We start from the raw sequence: 21,775 nt of genomic DNA on the forward strand, positions 1-21,775 counted from the left end.
GGTGCAAACTGCACTAATGTCTGTGACATTTGGCTTTAAGTCCGGATCCAGAAAGGCTGGAACAAGGATGGATTATAGACCATGTGAGCTACAGCAGTGGAAAAGTAGCTGCTGCTCATCTAGACCTAGTTCCTTTTTTGTCATGTTCTCCCTACCCAGTACAGGTAGGACATAGCATTCTCCTTCCCTCCCCATACCAACTACAAAATGTTGCTCTCAAAGTAGTTTTCTTGCAGAAACCAACTTCTTCTGCCATATATATATCCAAAGAAGCTGGGCACATTGCAGCCTCTATTTTAGGAACGTAATTACTCTGCTGCCTCAGATGAAGATCAATTGGTGAGAGCCAGGTTGCATAAATTTGTCATCACTGCCATTCCAGTTTAAAGTTGACCTAACTTCTGTTACTATGACAATATATTGCATTAACAGGTAGCTATGAAGGCACATTATATCAGAATAGAACAGCTGGGATACAAGGTATGGCAGGCATGTATCAGCTGGTGGGTAATGAAAACCTACTGCAGTGGGCAGTAATATACCATTCCAAGATAATGGAATGAGGTTAAGAATGACCAACGTTTCTTTCAAAAGGATTAAATGTACTAAATTATGTACAAAATTATAAGAACAGCACAATTATGCAAGGATAGTATAATTATATAATTTTAAGTTGTATAATGCATATTGTACTCTCGAGTAGGCATCACAAGGATGGTACTGTTTGCCGCTTTGATCAATAGTTGGAAAAGTGGGATAGAAATAAACTTTTATTATTATTACTAACAAACCTCTTTTGATGATTGGTTATTGAACAAACACATGAAGATCTTATATTGGCATTGGGTTTTTATTGAAGTACAAAAAGTGCAAACTGTGAAATACAAGATTGGTGCCATTAGAAGGAAATAAACATGGGTGTGTAAAATAATGTCACAGTAAAAACCCCAGCCCTGCTTCCAATAAACATCAATCATGAGAATGAAAAATGCAGGGGATATCATCAACAAAAAGCAAAGCTGTAAACTGTGCATGAGGGCCCCAGTGATCAAGCAAGCAACCAGAGGCCATTTGGCCATGAAAGACCTCTACTGAGTCAACAAAGTGACAGGTTGCCTTAAGGCATCCATTTGGTCTCATCATCAGGTGCATCACTCAAAACCTGTCTTCATTACAGACAGAATTAGTAGAGGTGAGGGCTCTGAAGGACACCAATAGGTTTTATCAGGCAAGCAAGGAGTATGGCGGAGATGGAAGTACTCCATCCAGAGAAGCACTGTGGTCAATAATATCTAATGCTGAAGGCAAGCAGTAAGGGAGAACCAAGCAGGTGTACCACTGGGGACACAGGAGGACAGAATGCGTTTGCCACTGCAATCTAGCTAGCTTTCAGCTTCTATAAGAGAAGGAAAAGATATAGCTGGACCCATGACAGTCCTCTAGTAATCTGAATTGCCTGCTTGGATATCTATCACACTAATACCAATAGCAGACAAGGCAGCCATCAGATAGTAAAAGGGAATGTCATTCAAAGCTACCTGGCAAAGACCCAGACATCATTAATAGAGTACAGTCAAGCACAATATGCAGTTCCACAGGGTGGAAAGGATAAAATGAGTTGTGTGGGGAGAGAGAGAATAGGACAAGTAATCATGTGCTGTAGACTTCCTGGCAGCGCCAGCAAAGTGAGAAAAGTAACAGCTATTTACAGTGGCTCACTTTGAGGAGTTTATGAGTGCATTATGTGCAGTACCTAGAAACAGATTTCTGCAATGGGACAGGAAGGGGAAATCATACTTAAGTGTATGACAGAATTTATAAAAAGTGAAATTGTTCATCAATGGGCAATCCTTACCCAAACATTCTTTACTCCCTGCCTGGCTTCAGAATTTTTCAAGTTTTAGAATGCTGTGGCTGAACCAGCAGCCCTAGGCCCTCATATATCAGGGCCTTTATTTTTTTGTGACTAGTGTTTCTATGGAGAATAGCTGCTTTTCCTAAGCAAACTAGAAGTGCTGCAGCTTGAAATCAGCACATTGTTGCTTCCAGTGATCCACCACAAAGGACATATCAGACAGCAGCAACCAGCAAAGCACCACAATGGGCCATATAGAATTTTAAAATGGGAGGAGAATGAAGCTTTATTAACAGACTATTCCTCATGTAACCATTCTAACTTTTGTGAAGAACACATCAGAAGGTAAGAGTACTGAAGTGGGACTATCAGGTTTATCACTTCAAAGTAGTCCCACTTGGTTTATCATCTTTGAAAAAAATTGGAAGGATTCCAATAACGGTCATACTAATGAGAAGAGTCAATTCACTGGATATGGAGCTACATTTAATGATAATCTTCACATACTTGTTGGTACTCATTTGTCAACTAAGACCACAGCAAAGGCTTTCATTCAGGTTTAAACAGGAGCCAATTTTGCATTTACAAAACAGTTGCTTGCTGTGCTCCCTATAATCTAAAGTGGTAATGGAAACCCCTGGTTCTAAATAACCATAATATAATTGCTGACTTTTTCTGTGAACAGTAATCCTACTATTTTACCAGGTCAGTTTATAAACTTCCTGTAGACAAAGACAGTTCACAGCAATATATCATGGAAAAAGTGCCCTTAAAATCTTATGTAAAAGCAAGTTGGCTTCATGTCAGACAGGGAACTGCTATTCGATTTTTTAAAAAACTGGTTTAGAAAATCTGTGATAATGGCTGAGCCTGGTTCAAAGTCCAGACTGACACAGCATCCTGGTCTGAAAAGAGGAACAATTCACATGGGCAAGAACGTAACCATACTACACAGCGACATGAAGTCTATTCAGTTTAGGAAAGTGACAGCAATACTCCATATCTCCATGTATCAAACACACCAAGTCTGCAAATGTTAGAAAAACTATGAGCCCAACAAGGACATGAAGACAGATGTTCTGAAATGTGAATAACTTAATGCCCATCAAAACATTGGCACAAGAAACACCAGAATATAGGGCAGAGTAGTTCTTGCTTGTGGTTTGGCTTCAGAGGTCAACCTTTTGTTGAAAAATGCTCCATTCCAAATGGATAGACAGCTGTAGCCAGGGACACAGATGCCTCCCAGTGTGTGCAGTGCCTGTGCTTTAATAACAGGAATGTAACTTTGGCAGCTTGATTCTGGGCTACGGCAGTTTGGGGAGATAATGCCACCTGGGCAGACAGCGTCTGTATAATCTATATAGACTTGGGGGCAGGGAAACAACCCCAGCTTAAACATATTATAAAAGAAGGGCTTACTGGCAAGGTCAGTTTAAAAGAAAAACTCTGCTGGCAGAGATGGTTTCTGCAGAATGGTAAAGACAGTGAAGTAAGTGAGCTCCATAATATCAGAGGTCAACTATATAAAGATAGGGAAATTCTACAGCAAGTGCCAGAATGCCTGGAAATGTACAAATAACAATATAAGTACTAGTAAGAAAAATGGGCATTCCCAGAAACAGTACAATCTTCTCTTATGGCCCTAGGACATTGAGTTCATTTTTGAGCTCATTGAGTTCATTTTTCCATCAAGAGTCAAAGACTGGTTCTCCTCAACTGCAGTCACTTGGTTTTAACAGAAGGATGCTCAGGACTGTATGATTTGGGTACATGTGGAGAAGCAACATGGGCCAGAGGAAAAGAATTGAAATATCTGCCCTGGCAGGGCCACTGCAGCAAATTATATTAGACTAGACCACACAGGCACCAGTAGGTGAGACATCTGCTGGAGTCCTAGGAGAGACATTTCATGGAAACAACTTAGAAAGAGAAGGGCACTGTAGTATTCAAGAGCAGTCTGGTTACTAGCATCTCAGATAGAAGAGCCAAGGATATCTAGAGATGAGAGGCCTGCTTCCTACCCCCCACTTAATCATGCATATGCACAAACCCTTCACTCTTCCTCATACACACAGAAAAGCCCTCCTTCACTTTGCTCATCATCTGGAGTTTTCCCAGACTCGGCCACGGCTCCAAGACAAGGTAGAAAGAAAAAGGGGGACGAGAGGAAAAGAGATGGTCACAGTGGACACAAAAGGTGCGGTAGCCCCAACAGACTTTGGATCAAGCCTCCAGGTTCTGGAAAAGCTGCCTCTCATTGTCCAGTAGGAACTTAGTGAAGGTGTTGATAGGATTGATGGCTTTGAGAGTAATGGCTGCATCCTTGGCCCACAAGAGGTTTGGACCAAAAACTACTGCTAGGTTAGCATTGGTCATCTTGTTGATGTCACTGTTAGCAGAGACCTACATGGGAGAGAGAGAGAAAGAAAAGGAGACTTGTCACTTTAAAGACAAACAGATTTAGTCCCAGGATTTCAGCTATATTTTCAGGAAACTCAGCCCAAGATACATAAGGTCACCATTTCATCTTTTAAGATCCAATCTTTTAAGATTAATGTAAAAGCCATCCAAAGTCTACTTAGAATAACGGCCAATTCATTACAAGAGAACTCACTCTGAAGTATGTGTATACAGAACTAGTCTCTATGACTATATTTGGCCAATCCCTGCCTTAGGAGAAGTCAGAACTCTTCTAGTACAGGATGAAGTGAAGCAGGCTTTTAAAAAGAAATCCATGTCTCACTGCAAACAGAACATTCATAAGAAGGCAGATTATGAAACAATTTGGTCTTGATAACATATTCTAGAAAGAAACCTGCTCAAGTCATGGGTCCTCCCTGTCCTTAAAAGATGAGATGAATCAGACCAAAGAACCAGCACTCTGTTCTGAAACAGTGGCCAGTGAGTCTAAGAAGTCAGTAAGGAAAGCATGAAAGTGACATTGTACTCCATCACTGATCATCTGTAGCATCTACTATCTGTATGTGCACTGCCAATGAGGCAGCTTCCTTTAATTTATGTGGCACATAAACAGTGGCAGACAACCTCTACAAATGAGTTTGAAACCCAGTGATGTAGACGTGAGTCTACTGACTTGGACTCAAGTCACTGCAATGACTCAATTTGGACTTGACTTGGCAATAAAAGACTGACTTGACTTGACTCAAGACTTGCATATTTTTAGCTACTGACTTGCTGGTCGTGGTTCAGTAACATTACATATTCATCCTTCTTTCACTCCCACCTCTATCACATCTTGCATTGCCTCAGCTGTCACTGGTGCAGCCTGTGTGTGTGTGCATGTGCGTGTGGGCAGTGACCCCTCTCTTTGGTTTTTTTCCCTTCTCTCCCTCTCTTTTAGTTGCTTGCTTGTTGATTTGGAATGAGACCGGATAGCTTTTTTTTGGTTGTTGTTGCTGCTGCTGTTGTTGTTCTTAAAGACAGCCCCCTCCCAAGCAATTCAGACTAAGCTCTAAACAACAAAGAAATGGAGGAGGGTTGGTATGGGAAAAATAAGTGAGAGCGAGGGACCAGAAACCAGGGCAGAGGGTGAGATGATGAAGGGGAGAGATAACAAACAAATCAAAAAGTCCAAAAGAGCTCTGAAAAGGCAAGTGAGTCCTCCTAAGGTGACAAGGGGCCGAGAATTTGACGGGGGCGTGTTACAGACTGCCAGATTGCGGCAGTCTGGCTCCACCTCTGCTTGCAGCATCCAGGAGCCGCAGCGGCCAAACCGCGCGGCTCCCGGACGCTCTGAGGACAGAACGCGGAAATCGCGCTCCTACCTGGGCCCCGGAAGAGACGCTGCGAGGTGCTAGTCGCGCACTCGCAGCGTCACTTCCAGGGTACCACGTGCAGACGCACAGCATCCGCTACGTCAATATGGCGGCTGTGTGGAATGGCCACCGCCATTTGTCACGGACTCTGTCTGTGATAGGGTTAGGGGCGTCTGGAAGAGACGCCCCTTTTTCAAACTGGGACGTCCCTAGGACGTCCCTAATGGCGGTCTGTAACCCGCCTACCTGTCACTGTCTCCTCCTCCTCCTCTCCAGTGAGTGCAGATGTTCCTGCTCAGGCAAGTGTCTGAGCAGTGTCTGAACACTTGATTCCCTTCCTAACCCACTTTCCCAGGTGGGAGGAAAAAAAATAAGTGCAGGCACCCTTGCCTCCTCAGCCCTTCAGGGCTCTCCCTCAGTTTCACTCTCTTTCTCTCTCACACACACATTCCTCTCTAACCATAATCTGATAAAAAAAAAAAAAAGTAGCAACCTTTATATACTATATCAACCTAGTGCTAATTTTGGAAAAAGGAAGAAGGGGTGCTGCAGGCCCAGTTCCTGGTTTTCACACATTTGTAAAAACTTAGGTACTTGTATGTAACACTGAATGTACATGGACTACAGTTTGTTCAACTCATAATCTGGAAGAAACTTGAGGTCTGAATCTCAAATGTAACCTGCAAGTGTTCCTAAACAAGCTGCATGCTAACAGGAAGCTGGAACACAGTTGTGGTTGACTCAAGGAAAGTTAACATCAACAACAAGCTCAGAATGAAGTGGTAGATGGAGGCAGCAAAATTCCTGACTGTACCATGTCAGACTGCAGATGGATGGTCTTCAATACTATGTCTCCCACCCTAAAAACAAACAAACAAAAAAACCCTTTCCTGCTCTCATACGAAAGAAGAAAGCTTTGAGCATCAACCCTCCTTACTGTGTGTATGCATTTTAATGTAGTAGAATGTTTAGAAATTAGATTCATTTATCTGTAGTCTGAATTAGTACGGTCCCAAATGATATTGATAACCAGAGTGATGTAGTGTTTGCATGTTGGGCTAAGAAACTAGGAGACCAGAGTTTGACTAGCCAGCCAGTCATGGAAACGTATTGGGTGTCCTTGGGCTAATCACACTCTCACAGCCTCAGAGGAAGACAAGGGTACCAAATTCCCTTGGGAGAAATTCTGCCAAAAAGATCAAGGGATAGGGGTCACCATAAGTCAGAAATGACTTGAAGGCACACAACAACAACAGGAATGCTACTATCTTGGATTACTACATCTTTCTCTGTAATCTGTATGCAGGTGCTGCAACTTGTTTACAGACTGCCACACTAGAGTGCCACTGTCCCTGACTCCTGGTTCATATTCTTTGCTGTCCCTCCCTCCAAGGACAGCGGTAGAGTGGTAAATTCTGGTAGACACAGGACCTTAACATTACAGCCTAAAAACCATGTCCCAAGGACAGTAAAAAAATACAGGCAGCTCTGTTGATTCATGCCAACAAACCAATATTAGCAGGTATACTGTACTTAGCAGGTATTTTTGTAAATTTTTCTAATGCCTCTTCTGTAAATTTTGCTAATAGGTCTTTATTGCCTGCTCAAGGACAACCATGCATGAATAAATTAAACAAAGGTAGCAATAGCAAGTACATTTCTATACTGCTTATCAGTGCACTTAAGCACTCCGTAAGCAGTTTACAATGTGTAAGCTAATTACCCCAAACTAGCTGGGTACTCTTTTAGTGACCTCAGAAAGATGTGAGGCTGAGTCAATGCTGAGCCCCTGGCTGGTACTAAACTCACAGCTGCAGGTCACAGTTGAGAGCCAGCATGGTTAAGCGGTTTGAGCACTTGACAAAGACTTTGGAGAATGGGGTTCAAGTCTCTGCTCAGCCATAGAAACCCAGTGGGTGACCTTGGATAAGTCACACTCTCTGACTCAGAGGGAGGCAAGGGCAAACCCCTCTGAAGAAATCTTGCCAAGAAAAGCACATGATAAGAGTTACTGTACCTTTGGATCGCCACAAGTAGAAAAAGACTGAAAGCTAGGTGTTTGTTTGTTTATGGGATTTATATTCCACCTTTCTCCCAAAATGGGATTCAAGGAGGCTGGTACATAACAACAACAACAACAGCTGAGATAAGCAGATTCTGCATACAAATGTATAAAGATACTTTTAAAAAAATCTTTGTTGAGTGAAATGCCTTCACGCAGGGCCCTTTGAAGAAATGTTTTTCTCATGCTGTCTGACATGGGGGTCCAATAACCAGCAATGTAGACTCAAGTCAACTGACTCAGATTCAAGTCACTTCAACGGTTTGAGCAATGGACAAAGCACCCTACCACCACCACCTCCTTTTTTGTGTTAAACCTGTCTCCTGACCACCACCTCCTTTTTTGTGTTAAACCTGTCTCCTGAACTTGAGACTCGATTTGAGATTTAGAGTAAAAGACTTTGAATACATCACTGCCAAAACCCCTTTAAAAGCCCAACACCATGGTCATATCTTATTTAGAAGTATGCACTGTGTGCTGAAGCCATTTGGATAAGCTTACCTGCCCAAGGAACGCCATCAACACACACAAGATTTGGTAGTTTTCTTCTGGCAGAGTCTGGAGTGTTTTGCGAACAACATCCACACGTTTTCCCTCCTCTACACCTGGAAGCAAAACAAGCAAGGCATGTTCACCAGCAAACAGGATGCAAACCTGGATGGGAGGAACAGCTTGCTGGGAAAAAAAGCCTAAAGAAAGTTGTACTATCTGAAAGGAGTTCATTACATTGGTTTGGGAAACAGCAATTTCTCACTGAATGAGATATCCAGCCAAAGGACCCCCACCTCAAACTCCATATTACCCCAGAGGTGGCTGTGCACAATCCTTCTAGTGAAGATATGAATATGGAGTTGTTAAATGAGGGCCAAGAAACTGATATTGAATTTTGGTAAAACAGGTTGTGTGGTTTGTTAGTTTGTAATTCCAGAAATTGAGCAATCTCCTAAAGGGACAGGAATGTAAGGGTGCCCAAGTGGCACTGGAGGCAAGAAGGACCTAGAATCATATAATCCCAGAGTTGGAAGAGGCCCCAAGAGTCATCCAGTTCAACTCCCTATCATTCAGGAATACACAATGAAAGCACTTGTGGCAGATGACCATCCAGCCTCTGTTTAAAAACCTCCAAAGAAGGAGAGTCCACTACACTTCGAGGAAGTGTGTTCCACTGTCAAACTGCTATTACTGTCAGGAGGTTCCTCCTAATGTTGAGGTGAAATCTCTTTTCTTGTAGTTGGAATCCATTGCTCCACATCCTATTCTCTGGAGCAGCAGGAAACAATCTTGTTCCATCTTCAATATAAGACCCCTTCAAATATTTAAACAGGGCTATCGTATCATCACTTAACCATCTCTTCTCCAGGCTAAACATATCCAGCTCTCTAAGTCTCTCCTCATAGGGCATGGTTTCCAGACCCTTCACCATTTTGGTTACCCTCTGGACATGCTCCAGCTTCTCAACATCCTTTTTCAATTGTGGTGCCTAGAACTGGATACAGTATCGCAGGTGAGGCCTGACCAAAGCAGAATAGAGTGGCACTACTACTTCTCTTGAACTAGACTCTATACTTCTATTGATGTAGCCTAGAATTGCATTGGCCTTTTAGCTGCTGCATCACACTGTTGACATGCCACCCCTTAACCTTCAGCATCTTTATCAGAGACTTGGATGATAGAATAGAGAGCACTCTTATGAAATTTGCAGATGACACAAAACTAGGAGGCGTAGCTAATACCTCAGAAGACAGGATCAGAATTCTATATGATTTTAACAGATTAGAAAGCTGGGTCAAAACTAACAAAATGAATTTCAACTGAAATCAAGATACACTACATCCACAGCATTCCCTTCATCTACCAAGCTTGTGACTCAATCAAAAAAAGAGGTAAGATTTGTCTGGCATGATTTGTTTTTTAAAAACCCATGCTGACTTTTACTGATCATGATTCCTTTCTAAGTGTTTACAGACTGTATTTCACAATCTGCTCTAGAATCTTTCCTGGTATTGATGTCAGGTTGACTGGTGGTAATTTATTGGGTCCTCTTTTTTTTTTACCTTTTTGAAAATGAGAACAATATCTCCCCTCCTCCAGTGTGTTGGGATCTCTCCTGTTCTCCAGGAATTGTTGATAGTAGTTCTGATATTACATCTACCAGTTCTTTCAATACTCTTGGATATAGTTAATCTGGCCCTGGAGACTTGAAGTCATTTAGCGAAGGTAGGGATTACTGTACTACCTCTTTATCTATACTGTGCTGCATTTCCCCTACTGCATCATCTGCTCCATTTTTCCCAAGATGAGCAATGTTCTCCTTTTCAGAGAAGACTGAGGCAAAGAAGGTGTTAAGTAGTTCTGCCTTTTCTTTATGCCCTGTTAACATTTCACCATCTTCTTTATGCAGTAGCCATATCATTTCCTTGTTGTTTCTTCTGTTATGGACATAACCAAACAAGCCCCTTTTATAATTTTTAACCTCTCTAGCAATCATGAGCATGTTTTGTACTTTTGCTTTTCTGACTTTTCCCCCCACACAAGCTGTCTATTTATTTGAATTCCTCCTTTTCCCATTTCTTATACGTGTCTCTTTTATCTTAGCTCAGTTGAAAGTTCTTTAGACATCCATCCTGGTTTGTTAGACAACTCCAATTTTTCCTCCTCACTGGAATTATTTAAAACTGTGTCTTCAATATCTCGCTTTTAAGAAACTGCCTTCCCTCATTTATCCCCTTCTCTATTAGTATTCCTGACCATGTGATTGCCACCAAAATTTCCCTAAGTTTACTATAATCAGCTTTCTTAAAGTCTAGAATGCATGCCTGACTGTGCTTGGCTTCCCCTTTCCACTGTACATAGTCACTCCCACCTAAGGATCCTGCCACTTCTACCCCATTACTGAGGTCATCCCTGTTGGTTAGGATCAGGTATAAAATAACTGACTACCTGGTTGCCTCTTCCAACTTTTGCACAATGAAACTGCCTGTAAAGCAAGTGAGGAATTTGCTGAACCTTAAATTTTTGGCAGAGTTTGACTTCCAACAAATACCAGGATAGTTGAAACCCCCATTACTCTACACCCTTCCTTTCTAAACATGTGGTCATATGTTTCAGGAAGGTATCATCAAAGCTCTGAGTTTGGCTTGGAGATTGTAGGAGATTGTTGCTCCTCTCTCCCTTAATTTTTACCCAGATGCTCTCAGCTTCCAGGTTTTAAGTCATGGATCTGTTCACAGGTGTACACAGTCTTAATGTATAATGCTAGTCTATCTCCCTTCCTGTTTGATCTATTTCTTTGAAATCTATTACTAGAATCCAATCATAGGACTAATCCCACCATGTTTCAGTGATGCCTATTATATGATATTTGCTTTCTTGTGTTAAGAGTTCAAGTTCATCCTGTTTATTGCCCATGTTCTGTGCATTAGTATAGAGATATCCAAGACCATAGGTGATTTCCCCTATCTGTATTTTAAAGTTCTTTTTCCTTCCACTGTCAGGCTCTTGTGGTATTTGATATGTTCTCTGTATAACATTTAGACTATTATCTCCTGCACTTAAAATTCCTGCCCTCTAGAATACTATTTCCCTTCCCACATCTCAGTTTAGAGCCCTTTTAATCAGATCTTTCAGACTTTTAGCAAAAATGTTCCTACTGCAGCTTTGGCTAGTACAACAGCTATGAGCACTCCTATTCTAACAGGATTTATTTGGGACTGTCATCGAAACCACTTCAGAAGTTGCAGCTAATTTAATAGTTAGGTTGTTCTGTGAAGCCTACTACTGCACACATATGACTTCTGTGTTGAAAGTGGATGCCAGTTAATTACCGACAGTCTCTTTGATTATGGGCTTTTAACTGGTTAAAGACTTGTAAACCAACACCAGTTATTACATTCCGAAGGGGAAGTCCTGCCTATCATACCGCAGCCTACTGATTCTCATTTGGTCAATGTACTGAGAAAACTTTCCACTGTGGCACAGACAATATGGAATGAGCTCACTACTGAGATTAGCTAAGGGCAGACTTCTCCAAGAACAACTTCAATCACATTTGTTTTCCTGAGTGTTTTTCTGACTGCTCGCATTGTCAGTTGCCCTGAATTATTCTGAATTAGATATTTTAGTGTTGTATTAAAATTATTTTCTTGTTTGGAGGAAGGTTGGGAGCTTTTGATAAGAAATGTAGTATATGATTTTCATTTAAAATAAATAAAAATAATGTAATTACAGCCTAACTGTGAATGAGCTGATTTGGATGAGATTCTGCTGTGAAATCAGGACTCTTTCAATAAACACTCACTGTAGAAATTGACAACATCACTGTAGAGGCCAAAAGTGAGGAGAGGTTCAGGAAGGTCCCGTAAGAAGGTTTTGAGAATCACAGCAGGAAGATGCACATCTTCGTACTGCAGGAAATCCACAGGCAGCCCTGAACAAGACAAAGCAGGTTAGTTCAAAGACAGCACAAGTGCATGGCTTGCCATGGAAGGGCTAAATTATCTTTAACCAGGCACATAAAAGCATTGACCATAATAATGTGAGCTGGAAACAAGGCAGATGCAGACAGCACAAACAGTCCGACAAAAGAATCAGTGTCATCTAAACCTCCTCTAAATCAGCAACAACTAGGATTGTTTGGAGAAGAAATAGCAGGGACAACGGATGCGTACAGACAGAGACAGAGGAGAAAGTTGTTATTCTGGTTAAACAAAAGTGCTATGGCAGGCTAAATGCGTTCCTTTACTCAGTATGTGGACATCTATTCTGGAATAGTTTATGTCAAAGAGAACAAACTACTGGGTTACAGTCAGGTTTCTAACAAAGTTCTGTTCAAAGACAAAACTCCTTGTGGTTTGACAGGATTTCCACGTGCCAAGGGTAGATTTAAGGACACTAGACAGAACAAAAGGAAGAGTCGGATGGCTCAAGCATATTCCTGAGACAAAACCAAGTACTTACCCATATTATACTTCTGCTGAACCTCTCTGACTGTTTGTGTGTTTGCTGATCGACGGAAAATCCCCTGTGTGGTAAGAGCTAGGAACACAGAGAAAGAAGAGCAGACTTATCACTGGTAACTTGAGCAACAAGTATGGCACATCCCCAAAAAGAGGGAGCCTTGTAAACCAACAACAGTTCAAATCAGTAAAATGGAAGAATCACAGCTTCTCCCGCTACTCCAAGATGACTTGGATATTAAATGGGAGCAGTATGTGGGCACATCAGTAGCAAGAAACCTATAGCAGCTTGTCTACCCACTGTTCAACTTCATTCTGATTTTCTGAAGTCCTAATACTGGTTCAAAGAAAAACAGTAACATGGGATGGGAAAAATAAAGTGTTTATGACAGGATGGTGTTAAGACATCTCAAGTTAGTTGACTGGCAGGTGAGTGGGTGGAAGGGGGATTTGCCACTGTGGAGGCAACAAATCCACCCGAGATTTGAATACTGCTTCTCCCATAACCTGAACTGCATTTTGGGAGAAAGGCAGGATATAAATCCAACAAATAAATAAATGACAGTTCTGAGCTGAATGGGAGCATCACTGGTACTGAACCAACAGAGCTCCTATTCAACCTGGAGCACTGTGGGAAGTGGTGGTAAAATCCAGAGTAGATTGGATACAATCATGGTGGTGGATCTACCAGCTCCTCTGGCTGGAGATCATGCAATCTAGAAGAGCGTTGTGAGAGTCTGAAAGAGGCACAAGATACAGAGATTTTCTTAGCTCACGTACCATGCTCCTGCAGATAGGCAATGGTTTCCTTGACCACCAGAGGTATGGGATTCTGGTCTGGGCTCTTCTCCCTTAAGCTGTTGAGAAAGGAGAAACTTAGATCCTTCTTGTTGCTTCTCCTAAACTTATTTGATCTAAATGGTGTACACAGCAAGACCTTGGACACTGAGCAGCATATGAGAACTCAAGCATTTGGGGAACTACAAAAGCACCTGAAAATCTTTGAATCTAACCTAATCCAATTTTTTTCAGAATGTGATTTTAGCAGCTTAGAATGGCAGAAAAAACACTTAGCAGAGCTGTAGATTCAAGAATATTGGAAAGTATTTCCAGAATTACTCACAAACAGAACACTGGACCAAAATGTTAAATAAAAGAACAGGAATGCTCACTGCTGGAGAGAAACGCCAAACTGTTGGTTTGGCAATGGTGGGCGGGGTGGTGTTACTTTCTGAGGCACTTGGGAGGGTTTTTGCAATGATCGCAGATATTCATCATACCTAGAGTGAGAAAAAGACAGAAAGATATGTATCATACCATTTTATAAGAGAAATTCTAAGCTGATGTCTGCTATCCTCTTACCTAAGGACTCATCAGGGAAGGTCCTGGGAAAACCGTTCACAAATTCCTCCTGCAACAATTACAGCCTAGTAATTGCTGCACACCTCTGAGGAAGCTATGAGACGGTTGTGGAGTGTTAGAATCTGGCACCATAAATAGTCAGGGCCAGACTGGCAGTAGCAGAAAGTCTTGATTCAAGAGATTAATCGTTAACTCCTTAGCAACAGCTAATAGAGTAAAAAGGGCAGAAGGGGGCAGAGATGGCTATCTGGGATACAACATTCAACATAAAGACAGTAGGAAATGGGACCCAAACATAAAGGAGAAAAAAAAATCTTGATTCTTGCTAAGAGTTATCCCACAAATTCACAGCATTATATGAATATCTACAGGCAAACTGGATCCATAGAATCAGAGAGTAGGAAGAGACTACAAGGGCCATCAAATCCCCTGCCATGCAGGAACACACAATCAAAGCACCCCAACAGATGGCCATCCAGCCTCTGTTTAAAGACCTTTAAAGACAGTCCTTCCTGAACAGTTCTTTCTCACTCTCTCCCCTTTCTCTTTTTTCTCATTCAGTAAGAAAGCTGGGAGAAAGCTAGTAGAAAAATAGCATGGCCTCACTTTAGCACCTGGCTTGGGATCCCCAACTGTTCCAACTTCACATGTTCCTCCAAGTCACTCAGGTAGTTTGCATAGAAAATTTTACGTCCAAACTTAAAGCTGCAAGACAGATGACAAAACCGTATGTAAGATAATAGGGTAGCTATGGGCAGCAGCAACATGTTTGAGGATGGATGATAGACACAGTATGAAAAAGCTGAAATGGTGCTAAAAGTTGTAAGAAAAATACTTGTGCAGGGGTTGACAGGCATGCCCTTTTATTTTTAATTGCACAGACATAGTAATTACAGTCGGCCTGCCACATCTGTGGGTTTCACATTCATGGATTTGAATATTCACGAGTTTGTTTGAAGGGCAACTGTGCTCTCCACCCACTTCACATGGCCTGGAACTGTGTGCTCCTCCTCCTCCTCCTATTCCATCCTGGTCTCCCTCCCCCCCTCCTGTGGAAGCCCAGGAACAGAGCATCCTGAAAGAGTGTTTTCTACTTTTAGTGGGGGTCTTGCCCCCTAACCCCTATAAACGTGAAGGGCAGACTATAATAGATTACTGGAATGATATCCTATCCTTAAACTTGGCAAAGGTTTGGAATCTGTTCTTCTTCCTAAAGATGGTACTGTAGATTGAAGATTCTGCTAACACTGCACAGTGCATTATGTTTTCATCTACCCCCCCCCCACCCCTGTCAGAGGCCAGGAAATCTATGTAGGAAGCCTGGGCTATCAGCCAATTAAGCAACACTTACACAAACAATGCAAGCACATGATCCGCAAAAGCTGAGAACTTATGATTCTTGTAAGTCAGGGACAGTGGTCTAGTGCAGGTCAAATACATCATTAATCAAGCTGAATTCTGCAGCTAACTATGCGCAAAAAGAAGGAAGGAACAAACTATGTTCTCAGGGTTTTCACATCAATGAGCTACTGGTTTGCAGAACAATTTCTGAACTGTCTACTGAAGAAGTACAAAGTATGTGAAAACATGGCACCATCCCTCATGCCTTTGAGAAATACATTATGCAAGCCTAGTTGTTCATGGAAAGCTTGATATAAGGGGAAAATTTAGGGAAACATGTGAATTATAACAGGAACTACAAAATGTCAGTAAGCAAAAGCTGGTTTTTTTTAAACAGCTTTTAAAAGAGGACATGTATGAATACACATGCCATGAACAAACTTCAGCGTCTTATTCAAATTAAATTCAATGTAGAACAGCAGTTAGCTTACTGAATGTAACCTAGGGAGACAGAAATATAAATCCTCATTTGCTGACTATGTTCTAGTCACTTCCTTTCAGCCTGACCTTTCTGTCAAGGTTGTGGAAAAACTGGTAAGAGGTCAATTTATTATTTTTGTAGGAAGGTCAAATATAAACATGTAATAGAATAGGGGTGGGTAACTGTAGGTCTGATGGCCAATTTGCTGTCTCAGACCCACTGGGACTGCATAGATCATCAAAAAGAGATTACCTGGAAGTCCACTTCCAGTTTCAGAAAATAAAACAGTATTTTTAATGACAAAGAGGAGCTCCAAAACCTATTAGAAAAGCAAACTGACTATGGAAACTGCTATAAATGGCAATTCACCTTTTTGGGACAGATAAAAGCAATCTGGGGAGCAGAGAGGGTTTGAGGGCTGCAAAAATAGCATATTCACCATCTCCTACCTGATCAGAGGCTTGAAGAGAATCAGCAGTGTCTTGATGAACATGGTTGGGTGCACAATGTACAATGCTTTGATATTCTTTTTGTACCTAAAAATGGTAAGACAGACAAGAGAGAACTTGACTTTCTGTGAGAAAAAGGAGCAACTATCCCAAATCACTCATACCCAAAAAACTACTAGGCTACATGATGTTTGTTGTTGTTGTGTACCTTCAAGGTATTTCTGACCTATGGTGACCTTAACCTATCATAAGGTTTTCTTGGCAAAATTTGTTCAGAGGAGGTTTGCAATTGCCTTCCCCTGAGGCTAAGAGCATGTAACTTGCCCATGGTCACCCAATGGGTTTCATGGCCAAGGAGGGAATAGAACCTTCGTCTCCAGAGTTGCAGTCCAGCACTCAAACTATTACATAATACTGGCTGTTAGGACATCCTGTAATAGTACTAATTACACTTCAAATTTTTGCACCTTGAACATTTCAAAATCCACCACAAGTACACTTACTTGCGATCAAATTCCCGATAGGCATCCCGTAGCCAGCTCAGGGAGGGCTTGTTCTCACTAGTCAGGCCATGATGCAGATACACTAAGGTGTAGTCACTCTCCACATACTGGTCCAATGTATACTTCAAATAACTGAAAAGAAGATGGACATACCAAGACTTTAGTATTTATTTGTTTTTTCTATCCTGTGTGCAGCATAAAGGCAATCTAGCTACTGCAAGGAAAAAGATGTGAAGATATGGCCTCTCAAAAGTTGTTGGGATAAATGAGAGGCACTAAAAAAATTTCACTGATATAGCCAGCCAAAAATCACTGTATCTACAGAATGGAATTTTTAGGGGAAGAATCTCAGGACTAAGCTTCAGAAAAATAGGTGTTTCCTTATAGCAGCACTCACCTCAGAAGTTTCACGTGATCAAGCTGATAGCTAGGAGGCATCCGACAGGCACTGAACAGAATAACTTTCCGCCCATACTTGTCATCACCTGAAGAAAAAATGGCACACATCACAGGTTAAAAGACATGAAGCCAATAGAAAAGACAGTCAATGACGCAAGCACTGCTTAGCGCTTGACTCTTCCTACATCATTCTAGTGGAAAATTCAAGTAAACATTAATCCTCTTGTGCAGACCCTCACACCCTGAGGCCTGTCATTAACAATATACATGCAAATCACTCCTGCCTTTCCAGGTCACACAATATATATAGTCAAGTCCTTTCCAGGCAAACATTCTCTGAAGATGCCAGAGATGCTGGTGAAACGTCAGGAAGAAACTCTGCTAGAATATGGCCACATAGCCCGAAAAACCCACAAAAAAAGACTCAAGTAAACTCGTTTATCATAAAAGCAATACTGTTATATAAAATGTCATCTGTAAAATGCTCACAGGATTCCATTTTGGAAAAGGCTGTGAGGACCTAAGGCAAGCAATGGAGGAGAGTGGTGAATGTTGCTGTTTTTTTTTTTTTTTTAAGTTATGCAGGATCGTGATATCCCTGAGTTACCCAAAGACCATATGAATTGTCATTCTTATGATAAAGACGAAAAATAACAATTTTATGTCATAAACATTGCTGATGTTTCTAATTCCAAGGCAGTAAAAAATCCCTTCACCACAGAAAGCTAGAGAAGAAGGCATGGACACATTTACATAATTCTGTTTTTGTCCACATTTCCCCCCCCCCCCCCAAAAAAAAAAACCCAACTGCACACCACTTGTTGTCCCAGGATATAAGGGGTGAGGTTCAACAAATGGAAAGCACAGCAAACAAAACCAAGAATTTCACATTAATGAACTAACCTCTCAAATATTATGGAAAAAAGCAAATCAGATGTGAGTAAAGCTACATCAAGCTGATAGCAGACTACAGAATGACACACAGAAATATGCCACTGCCCCGCAACATGTACTCTGTAAATAATCTTTTATTTTCCTTCCTGCTCCCCCAACCAGGCAGGTGACCTAACTTGTTTGTTGTAACATAAGCCTGGGAAAATATAGCTCCTATCAAGTGAGAGACCAACAGATGCTTGACCACTAACATAAAACTTATGATATCAGTAGAAGCCAGTGCTTATGGTTAGCAGCAATAATAGTGACTTGTCAGCAAGAGATTTGAGAAATAGAGGGGTGGCCATCTGGTCAGTTTATGAGGAAATGAGTTATATGTTGGATAAGTTAAAATGTATAAGGAAAGCAGATGATAACTCCATTCTATATGATTATCACTGGGATGGCTCAATTATTGGGTATCATCATTTTACAAAGTAATCCTTCATTCCTTGACTATTTACAGTCTTATCTAAGCAACCGCTGTTAGTTACCTGTTGTACATGTTTGTAGCTACTTCTAGCCCCCCCCCCCCTCTTGCACATACAAACCTACAGAGAGAATTCCAATACCAGGGAATCTCTCCTATGAGTGCAAAGTTGTGTATTCTGCAAAGGAAAACAGGATGCAGGTTTCAGTAGCTTTAAAATACAGTATGTCATGAGACTCTCACCATCACCATCATCAGGGTATGCTGAGAATTAAGGGTGATACAGTTTCCCTATATCATTCACAACAAAGGCTACCTCCTCTAGCACAGTACACTTTCTGTTCCCCACTTTACAAGCCATGCCTCAGGATGGGAGAGAATATAATATTGGATTTTAAAGAAGGAAAATGATCTGAAGATTCTCTAATCTGTTATAACTAAGGCAGCAAGCAATACAGAACACTTGCTCGCTAAAGAGTATTTTATTGGATTAATCTTATTCATGACTGATAAAGGAACCTCTATTGCACAATGTAATGGAAATTATAATCGTGATCCAGACACAGCAGATGCTTTCACAAAACGTGAAATTATTAATAGCGGAAACATCACTAGATGGTTTGCTTCACAAAGCCTCAAAGAATGCAGACTTCCTCATAATGACACATTTTCAATTCCCCCTATCCCAAACAGACATGCAACATTCAGCACCTATGTTCAGTCCTTAATGGACTGTTTTGGGGTTCCACATCCCTTGAGATTTTTTCTCAAAATGTTTTTGAACTTCCTTAAGCCTTAGTCACAGGCCTGAAGGATTCCTGCTTCCTGCTAAGAATGTTTTGGCTACATCAGAATTGATATACAGAGAATTGAGAGGGCTATTATTTATTTATGTCTATATCCCATTATACCTTTCAAAGAGCCCAGATTGCCTTAAAATGTAAATAAAATACAATAATAGATTCTGACAACACAAAGATCATATTGCTAAAATCACAGATGAACACTAAAATGCAAGTAAACCATCAGCAAAGATCAGCAACTTCCATGTTCCACTCAGCTGGAGAGAACACTCTGATCATATATCAGTATGTATGAAATTGCTATCTTACATATACTATAAAAACAGCTACTACCTACATGCATTAAAGAGAGTGGACATTCAGCTAATCAAAATGTCTGCCCTTTTGCCCTCTTTTTCTGTACACTAAAATCTTAACTGGGGGAAAATGTTCTCCTTTCCCCTGTCCATTTCCTTTTTTCCACACTAGCCTCCTACTACATACAGAGATCATATAATGATAAAAGTAACTCAGTCCACATGTTTACATATGTACTAAAAGAAAAGGCAAGAACATGATTAAGGTAGGAGGATCAGCACCACAGAAATGCCACGAGGGAGGGCAGAGTAAGGTAATATACTATCCCATGAACAGATCTGAAGCATGCTGAAGTAGAAGGAACAGCAGAACAACATGGCACCCACCAGAGACATAAAACTAGGTGAGGACAATGCAAGGGTAATCCAGCAAGGGTAATCACCATACACAACTAAAGCCAGGTCACAAGACCAACATCTAACAGTTTATCCCATGGTTGCCCAAAATGAAGTACCTAAGCAAGTAACTTCCAGACAGCTTCCCAAGAATTCCATGACCTTAAACAATACATATGCCCATCCAGTGTATGCCCTAGAGTAGATTGCAGATGCTTTTAGCAGTTCAATGAGGGTTTCCCAATCTTGTAGATTATGCAATAATGTGGAGTTCCTTTTTCAGTCTTGCATCTCTTTCTATGAAGGCAAAACTACTTTTCTGCTTTGCTGAACTGCACAATATATCCATGGCCAAAAATGTACCAAATCATGTGATGGGTAAGTGCTGTGAAGAGAGTTATCAGAAAAGACTATGTTTTGATCAAGATATGAAAGGCAGGATCTTGACTCTGCAAACCACCACTTTCAACTAAGAAATGGAACAATGATATTGTGGCTCATTCTCTCAATTTGAATTGTTAAGATAAGACCAAGGAATAGTATCTAGGAATAGAAAGATCAATGCCTCTAGTGGTGTGAAACTAGTGGTGTGAAACTAGGATTGGTTTTTGTGGGTTTTTCGGGCTGGCCATGAAAGCCTTCGACTTCACATTGAAACTAGGATTGTTCCTCAATAATTTGAAAAACTTGCATCTTCACTAATGAAACCAACTGTAAAAGTTCAATTTTCTGCAGAGATTTTTGCAGTTTGCTTTTAAAAAATGACAGTGCATAAAGCATGGTGTATGATTAATGTACATGGACTGCTTTACAGTAATATTCCTCAAATGATATTCCAATCCATCAGTGTTGCATTTAGCATGCAAACAACACTAAGTAATTATTCAACTCCCATTGTCCCAAACCACAGGTGCTTTAGCAAACATTTAAGACAGCTGCCTAAACTTCAATGAAGAACCAAGGGCTACTGAACTGTAAAAATATCATGTACATTAGAAAGTCTGTGTGTTTATGAAATGTGGCCCAGATGCATCAGGCAGATGCGCAAAGCTACTAAACAAAGTGTCTGCTTTCAAATAAATAGAAACCTTTACCACTGTGTATTATCTTGAAACTGTCCAGTTGCTTGAAATTTGAGGTACAAGGCCAACATGAAATAAAGTTCTTGACAATAGTTGGCATGCTTTGCATCATATGCCAGGTGTCTAGTTTCTACGAAAATCTAAAGAGAAAATATATTTTCAGCACAAACAAGAGTATATACCTTTGCTATAAAATTATAGAGCAGCAATAAATGTTTTATTATTTGTAGAACTCTTCTGCTAAAATGAAAATATTTTTAGGGCAAAAACTGAGGATACACAGTTAACACCACTAAGAAAACTGTCCCTCTCTAGGAAAGCATGCACCTATGACTTGGTTTGAAGTGCAGCAGAATATTTTTTCTTCTTTTGAGAATCCTTTGGTTAACAAACAAAACAAACACTTCCTGTACCAGAAATTCTTTCCATCTCAAAGGATCAACATTTGAAATAGATCTATGTGAATAAGAAAGCAAATGATAACTTAAAGAGCTTCATCTTAGGGAGAATTTTAGAATAAAGAACTGCCTGTTCAACATAGAGGAGTATGCAAGGAGTGACACAGGAAATCATCACCCCAGATTAGGCAGAGAAAGTTGCCCTTCTCTTTTTTAAAGCATTAATGACACAACCCTAAAAGTGGAGAATG

At 40.8% G+C, this 21,775-nt stretch overlaps 1 protein-coding gene across 4 annotated transcripts in view; it reads right to left on the reverse strand.

Annotated features, from left to right (window-relative positions):
• Positions 1-831: 831 nt before the first annotated feature.
• ARHGAP1 (Rho GTPase activating protein 1) overlaps positions 832-21,775 on the reverse strand; it is a 40,616-nt gene continuing 19,672 nt past the window's right edge. For all 4 annotated transcript variants that reach the window (XM_089521557.1, XM_089521556.1, XM_089521558.1 and 1 more), the window contains 10 exons: positions 17,185-17,272; positions 16,788-16,919; positions 16,285-16,371; positions 14,620-14,718; positions 13,824-13,931; positions 13,432-13,508; positions 12,653-12,730; positions 11,994-12,122; positions 8,198-8,301; positions 832-4,261 (listed from right to left, as the gene is read on the reverse strand). In XM_089521557.1, the coding sequence (XP_089377683.1) occupies positions 4,082-4,261; positions 8,198-8,301; positions 11,994-12,122; positions 12,653-12,730; positions 13,432-13,508; positions 13,824-13,931; positions 14,620-14,718; positions 16,285-16,371; positions 16,788-16,919; positions 17,185-17,272 (1,082 nt within the window). In that variant the 3' untranslated portion in view covers positions 832-4,081. The remainder of the gene's footprint in view (positions 4,262-8,197; positions 8,302-11,993; positions 12,123-12,652; positions 12,731-13,431; positions 13,509-13,823; positions 13,932-14,619; positions 14,719-16,284; positions 16,372-16,787; positions 16,920-17,184; positions 17,273-21,775) is intronic.

The sequence above is a fragment of the Sceloporus occidentalis genome, unplaced genomic scaffold, assembly GCF_023333645.1.
Source record: "Sceloporus occidentalis isolate IW3139 unplaced genomic scaffold, rSceOcc1.0.p SCAF_4, whole genome shotgun sequence".
NCBI lineage: Eukaryota > Metazoa > Chordata > Lepidosauria > Squamata > Phrynosomatidae > Sceloporus > Sceloporus occidentalis.